This window comes from Bactrocera latifrons, unplaced genomic scaffold (assembly GCF_001853355.1).
Source record: "Bactrocera latifrons isolate USDA-ARS-PBARC rearing strain unplaced genomic scaffold, ASM185335v1 scaffold_1189, whole genome shotgun sequence".
Taxonomy (NCBI): domain Eukaryota; kingdom Metazoa; phylum Arthropoda; class Insecta; order Diptera; family Tephritidae; genus Bactrocera; species Bactrocera latifrons.
In genome coordinates, this window is record NW_017534618.1 from 31,132 (window position 1) to 38,654 (window position 7,523).

At 35.4% G+C, this 7,523-nt stretch overlaps 1 protein-coding gene and 1 pseudogene across 2 annotated transcripts; one reads left to right on the forward strand and one right to left on the reverse strand.

Moving 5' to 3' along the window:
• Positions 1-2,614: 2,614 nt before the first annotated feature.
• LOC108978165 lies at positions 2,615-6,521 on the forward strand (annotated as a pseudogene).
• Positions 3,971-4,896, reverse strand: LOC108978166. Of its 2 annotated transcripts, XM_018948309.1 has the most exons (3): positions 4,726-4,896; positions 4,588-4,656; positions 3,971-4,527 (listed from the first exon to the last, which is right to left on the reverse strand). In XM_018948309.1, exons 1-3 carry the CDS (start codon positions 4,872-4,874, stop codon positions 4,362-4,364), a joined length of 384 nt encoding a protein of 127 aa, XP_018803854.1. In that variant the 5' UTR covers positions 4,875-4,896; the 3' UTR covers positions 3,971-4,361. The 2 variants fall into 2 exon arrangements, with proteins under 2 accessions (XP_018803854.1, XP_018803855.1); XM_018948310.1 differs by having other exon boundaries at positions 3,971-4,656.
• Positions 6,522-7,523: the final 1,002 nt, after the last annotated feature.

The window sequence follows — 7,523 nt, forward strand, 5'->3', positions numbered from 1 at the left end:
AATAGAACTCAGCAAGTCATATTTAACGATACTTTTTCTGACAAAATCAATTTTCAAAATTCAGGCGTTCCTCAAGGTAGCCATCGTGGCCCAATTCTGTTCTTGTTATTTATTAATGACATATCATCTGTTGTTAAGTTTTCAAAAGTTTTATTATATGTGGACGATGTAAAACTTTTTAAAACGTATACTTCATACAGCGAAAGATGTCAGTTGCAAACAGACTTAAAAAAACTAGTTTCTTGGTGTGATAGAAATGACATGCCCTTGAATCTTAAAAAATGTAGAATTTACAGATCCGCTTACCACAAAAATTCTTCTTACATCTCTGGTGAGGCCTATATTAGAGTATGCATCTGGGGTTTGGAACCCTAGTTACCAAGTCCATTCGGATAAGTAAGAGTCCGTTCAAAAACAATTTTTACTTTTCGCCTTAAATCATTTGCATTGGAATCCCAGTTTAAATCTTCCCACTTACACTAATCGCTTAAAACTTATAAATCTCCCGAAACTCGCTAGTCGTAGGGAGATGCTTGGTATAATATTTCTTGTAAAACTCATGAATGGGTCAGTCTGTAGCATGTCTTTTATCTGATATTATTTTTAACGTTCCCGCTCGCTCTACAAGGCAGTTTAGACCCTTACCTTTAATTTTTCTAGAACAAATTTTGAGCTAAACGAACCATTCTGCCGCATGTGTCATGATTTCAAATCTCATTTCCGGCACATTTGATCTAACCATTTCACCATTAAAAAAATTATTTTATTTACTCTTTACAAGTAACTTTTAAAAATTATAAACTTTAATTTTAATTCTTAATTTTGGCTGTTGAAATTTTTGTTTCTGTAGCTGAGCAGCTTACGATCGCAACGCTTAAAACTCTCTTTCCTTTTATGACTCGGCTATTTCCACTCATTCGCGGATTGCGTTGAGTATTATTATTATCAGGAGGAACTGCCAGACGTTTTAGGGCTAACAGATTCTGTGAAGTAACAGATAGCTGTAGAGAGACATTAAGTAGTTTAGATATTGAAGAAGAACACGAGTATATTAGAGAAAATGACTGAGTTTTATTTAAAGATGATGAGGTTGACGTTTGTGTGGAACAAAGATGTTAGTGACGGACTTTGTCAGGGATTGAAGACATGTGCTGTTAAATAATACATCATCATTTAACAGACCTTTTGCAAACCTTAAATATGGGAACTATGAGTGTCTTATAGAGTTTGGTTTTTGTTTGTCAAGAGAGGACTTTACATCTCAATTGCCTACTCAGTCCGAAGTAGCACCTGTTGGCAAGAGTTATCCTGTGTTGGATATCCACTGGTTCCCAAATATACGAAACTAGCTACAGGTTCACAACATAGTTATGACTGTCAACAGCGACGTGCGTGAAAAGTCGCGACGATTATTTTTTTGATGACAGGAGGTCCTAGGGTGAGTTTTTGTATTTAGGAACACAATTTAATTTCAATTTTCCAGATTTTGATTTTTTAGACGGGGTAGAAAGAGTTTCTATAGATGTAGGAATAAATGGATTTAAATTATAAAAATTCCAATAGGACCAATTTTAGGTCTTAGCTTCCCACACAGAAGTCCTTTTACAATCGCTTGCTTCCAGGATTGTAAACGATTTTATTAAAGAGTTTTGTGACGAAATACAGATCTTGCAAGAAAATGGAGTTAAAGTAGGAAGTTGGGCTTTTTGTTTGTGACCCACCAGCTCACAGATTTTTGTAACTGGTGTAAGTCACAAGCCGGGAAGAATTGCTTCCTAAATGCGTTCCGGAAGAGACTTATAAAAAAAAAGAAAATTCGGGAATGATAGTTCTTTTATGATTAGATTAGATATTAGTCATCATATAATGGAATTTAGGGATTGCTAGAACCAGTATATATTGATATGGTTTCTCAATTTCCATTAGAACCCATGCATTTAGTTGATTTAAGAGTTACTAAAAAATTTCTTCAGTTGCTTAAGAGAAGGAACGTAACAAAAATTAATAAGAATATTGTATAGTTTAATAACTACGTTCCCTCTGAATTTTCCAGACGCAGTAGAGATGTGGACAAAATAAGCAACTATAAGTCAACAGTCAGTTTTGTTTATTTGTGTTAAAGTATAGCTTACTGGATGATTGATATTTTAATTTTATTTTGCTACAATCCGGTTTCCGCCTTCTACGTTGTGTAGAATTAACTGTAGCTTATGAAGTGTTGAAAGAATTTGTTAAGTTATTTAGTAATTTTTAGGGGGAACATTTAGTTAGTATCACTATTCATGTTCTTTTACATTTAACTGATTGCGTTCAAAAATTCAGGCATCCAGATAATTTTTCGGCATATATAATATAATTTTTAATATCATATGTGATATATGAAAAGAGCTATTAATAACCGTAATAAGATTTTACAGCAATTATACTTATATTTAAGATTAGAAAAAAGAAGAAAATTTACGGATTCTCGCAAAACAGTTTTTTTTACCTATAAAATAGTATATTTGAAAATATTCAACGAAAAATCCAACCAGATACTTTTGGTTGTGTTATTTTAACAAAAGTTGGTGGTGTTTTTAGAAAGCCTTTGACAACCTGTAAGGAATCGACAATATACTCGATTATAGTGACGTCATTTCGATTCGATCCAAACTAGTCGATTGATCGAGAACGAGTGTTTCTGTAAGCATAAGTCGACAAAATATGAAACAGTGAGAGAAATGGAACGCCAATCGACAAGAAATCTCTCGAATCGGACTGACAACTTCATGTTTGAGAACCTATTATTGAGAAAAGTAAGCATTATAGAAATATGTGCACAAATATTTAATTCTTATTAATAAATACAAATTGATTGTGTTCCAGCTATAAGTTTATTGGTAATAACGCTCGCCATACGGCATGACAGAACGCCATTCAGCATTCCCGAGCCGCGTTTTCTTGAGTTATTCCGCTTCAAAGAACTGCAGTACGGGCACTCCTTGTGGAAATCGAGCCTTTTATGGACACAGCAGTAAGAAGCACATTTATTCCAAACTCCACTAGGTTGTGTGTAGCGCTGCATTACTATGCTACAGGATCATTCCTTACGGACGTAGGTCGTAGCCGCATAGTGCATCAAATTACAGAGATTTTGCAAAATCATATGGCGCAATGTTACATCATTTTTCCAACTACCTTAGAGCAGCGGAATATTGTGAAGCAACGGCAAGTGAAGTATTATAATCTTGAAGATTAATGGTTATTTATAGCTGGCTTATGTTTATGTTCACTTCCAGGTTCTTCACTGCTACTGGATTTCCTGGCATCTTAGGAGCGATTGACTGCACTCACGTCAAAATTAAGAAGCCACCACTTGCAATAGAACACTGCTACATTAATCGAAAAGGATATTTTTGCAAAAATGTGCAATTAGTGTGCGACTTGATTTAAATATCCTGGCGTGCTTTGCAAGATATGGGGGAAGTACGCACGTCGCCTACATATGGGAAAGCAGTACACTAAAGTCCCATATGCTGAATGAGTACACTGCCAATGGGTCCACAGGATGGTTGCTTGGAGACTCTGGATATCCGTTGCAGCCGTGGCTAATGACTCCATTCAGAAATGTAGAGAGTATTAGTCAGCAAAGCTACAACGATTCTCACGCACGAGCTTGAAATTTTGTGGAACGCCTTAATGGAGTTTTACAAAAATTATTTGGGTGCCTTTCCGAAGACCGTGGCCTAATGGTGAACCTCTCATTTGCAGGATCAATAATTAAGCATGCTGTACGCTACATAATATTCGAAAGAGATATAATTTTCCACTTGAAAATTCTCCGAATGGAGACAATGGTTCATTACTTAACATTTGAAATGAAGGAAGAGCTATACGATATACTATTTTACGAAACCACTTTTGTAGTTAATTCACATACAGTGGTGTTCAGAAAAATATGAGGAACACTCCAAATGATACTGTTTGCAAATTATGTTTAACTCTTTGTTTTTATAATATATATTATAATAACAGTAGATTGTAGTGAATATTACTGTCCTTCCGGGAAGAGATTTCAATGCAACAACAATTGGAGCGCGACCATGTAACCCCGTTTGAAGCAGCTACTGCTATTGGTGTACATACGCAAAGCCTTGACCCAACCAATGAATATAATATTTAGAAAATATGAATATTTTGTTGTGCCTACTCCTTATGCAACAGTCGCTAGAAGAAAAGGAATATTTATGAGATTTAAGGAACTTACAAATTTTATCGCAAATTGTTACCTCCCGTCATGGTTTCCAGCAGAGCTCTGAGTGTATCGTGAATTCTATTTAAAACACCCATGTGCTCCTTGTGTTGTCTCTCCAAAATCTCTTTCAGCTGCGCATGGTGATTTTCAATGAGACTGCTCGCCTCTTCCACACAGCTTTGGTTTGTGTGCTATTTGGGCTTCTGTTTGTTTGGCACAACCTCAAGCACCTGACCCATTGCAACCTCTTCAAGTGCCTCCACTTCGAAGATGTCCAAACTGTCCGCGTTTGCCTCGAATTCGGAACGGATCACTAAATAGCTTAGTTTTTAGTTTTGTAATATGCTACTTACGTCCAACCCAATGTTAGCAGTAGCATCATCCTAATCCTCAATGGTAACATCGACCATTTCAGCAGTTGTCTGCAATATATACCAATTTTATTATCACATTTATAATCACAACTTTAAATTTTGACAGACGTTACTCACCGACAAACCAATTTCGGGAGTGAGCCCATCACCGTCCACCATGTCGCTGGAAAAAAACTCCAGAATTTCTCGGTCCATGGCATCCAACGGGTTTGGACCGTCCTGCAACGGCAGGTTTCCAATTCATCTGGCGAACGCTCCGTGGGCATTGTGCAGCTTCTTGACTGCCGATTTCCAGTCTATCCAACACTAAAAAAAAACAACACACATATGTAAATTGTAATGCTATACACAGGAATATTTTAGTTTTACCTTTTTCCACTGATTAGGGGACTTGTGGGACCCTCCCAATGCATTTAATTCAGCAGCAACGATAGCCCAAACCTCTTCGTGATCCTTCCTCGCGTTTGGTTATATAAATTGGGCCCTTCCAACGCTGCGGTGCTGCTGCATTAAGTGCAGTAACTGCCTCTTTTGGCCATTCGTAACACGCCCCGACGTACTTCTCTTTAACGAAAATGCATCAAATCTTTTTTAACTATTCATATATAATATATTAACAAAAATATACTTACATTTGCTTTAAATTCAACTAATTCCATTTTGAATTTAACGAAAAATTTTTTTGTCATCACCTCAAATGGAAGTGAGAAAACCAACCTACAGTATTTCATTCAATTTGGTTATGGAATGGAACATATCACCTGACTATCGATTGAATCGAGTAATTATTTTACAGAAACACATTGAGTGACGTCAAATCGAGAATTTGACATCGATCGAAATGAGTTACAGAAACGCACTACTGGAATAGGTATTCTAGTCTGTCAAATTATAGATGAGGACGTGCAAATAATTAAAAACATAGATTTGGAATTAAAGTATTTTTATATTCCAATAGGGAATGTATTTATTTTAGTTCCTCTATTACATATCTTATTTTATAATTATACATAGATAAATGGACAAGGCATCTAGTTGGTAAAGCGAACTTATATTAGTTATATGTATTTTATTCTAATAATTGTATCGTTCTTTGTGGAAGGAGAAATGAGCCGTTTTTACATCGCCGAACCACACAACTTGAACCCAATACGGGTCAAACTCGTAAAAAGGCAGAAACTTCGATAATACTGCAACAAATTTTGGGGACCCTTAATAAGATGGAATCTCGGCAAGAGGAAATAGTGAAACGGCTTTCAGCTGTGGAAAATGCTCTTGCTGAGAAGGTATTTATTGAAATAGAATTATAATACTTCAAAATTATTTAATACTTATTTTAAATTTCAGATGTGGCGAGTGAGGAGCAACTTCTATTACGAAACTTGCTTTCCGTGTGGTCAGAAAAAACACCGTTGAAGATGGGGGAGCACTTTACATACAAAGCTCACGCTGACGCTTTGGTAAATTTGCTTTCTTCACATATATATTTAAATATATATTGATAATTATACAAGTATATTTATAGGCGGCCATCATCTTCCACCTAAAGCCTACCAAGGGGTCTTAATTTAATGAGTTAAAAATCCAACTCCTCTACCCGGTAAAACTGACGCATAATAATAAGACTGCTGAATTCACCACAGCTGGTGACACTACAACACAACACCAATATAATAAAGAGAATGGACAACGGGAATGCTCACTCAATTCGTTCTACACAAGCCGCCCATCCACAATCGTTTCATAACTTCACACTGCGCCGCGGAATTACCACTTTTGCTTCGATCGTCATCGTTCCACCCTCACCAACAACGATCCAACACATCCTATATCGATTCGTCACGATATATTATTCCCAAAACATTGTACTGCAAACAAAAGATAACTCTAAATATTATACCTTTTAAACAGTATTCATTTTTCATTTTAAACACTCGCGATTAAAGCAAAACTTCTTCATACTTCACATATATTTTTGGATACGAAATCTTTGATATTCCACCTTTGGGAAGCAATTGCCCGATAAATTTCACAGGTGCATTTGTCGGACGGCGGGCAGGATGCAAGTCGCAATTTCTATCGGAAACAAAAAAATTCAAAGAGATTCATATTTTTTAATAATTTATCTTCAAGTTAAACTAAAAAAAATTCCAAAAAAGGGGAAATGTTATTTTATGTCATTTAAAAATATGTTCAAACTTGACTTTTCTTAGTATTTTTTTAGTTTAACTAGAAGATAATTTAATGCCAAAGACTATAAACTTTGCCTTAATTCCATACGACGTTTAATTTTTTTCTATCCTGCCCGCCAATTAAGAAAACTCGTAAAAATTAAAAACCTAGAAATCGCGCTCGATAGTTTTCGCTTTCTGCCCAATCGCTCATATATCTGCTAGACGCTCGGTCACTATTTTTCTTCTAGCTTCGAAAATATTTCAAATTCTCATCTAAAACTTTGAGGACATATTCGTAGATTATTCTTAAAGAGATTTAAGCTGAAAAAAATCAATATTTTGAAGCTTCTGAATCAGGCTCCCCCTTAACTGCGATATAAAACTGGGCAAAAAATTAATTAAATTGAAAACAGTGGACCTCACTCCCGGTAAATATTGAAATATTTTGATACGTTCACTTATTTAATTCTTAATATTTCATATGTGTAAAATAGCTGCATTGGCAAGTATGTATGTATACATAAAACTTTCGGTATTAACCGTGCGAGTCTGTACTGTGATACAGTATCAAGTCTCTAAATTTGACAGAGACAATTTTTGAGACTTGAGACGATTTTGCTATTCTATAAGTGATAGTCACAAACTCTATTACATTTTGTTATTCAGAGATGTTTTTATACTTGAATGAAAATAAATATGTCGATAACAAATATTAAATTTTCTATAACATAGTCAAAAAAC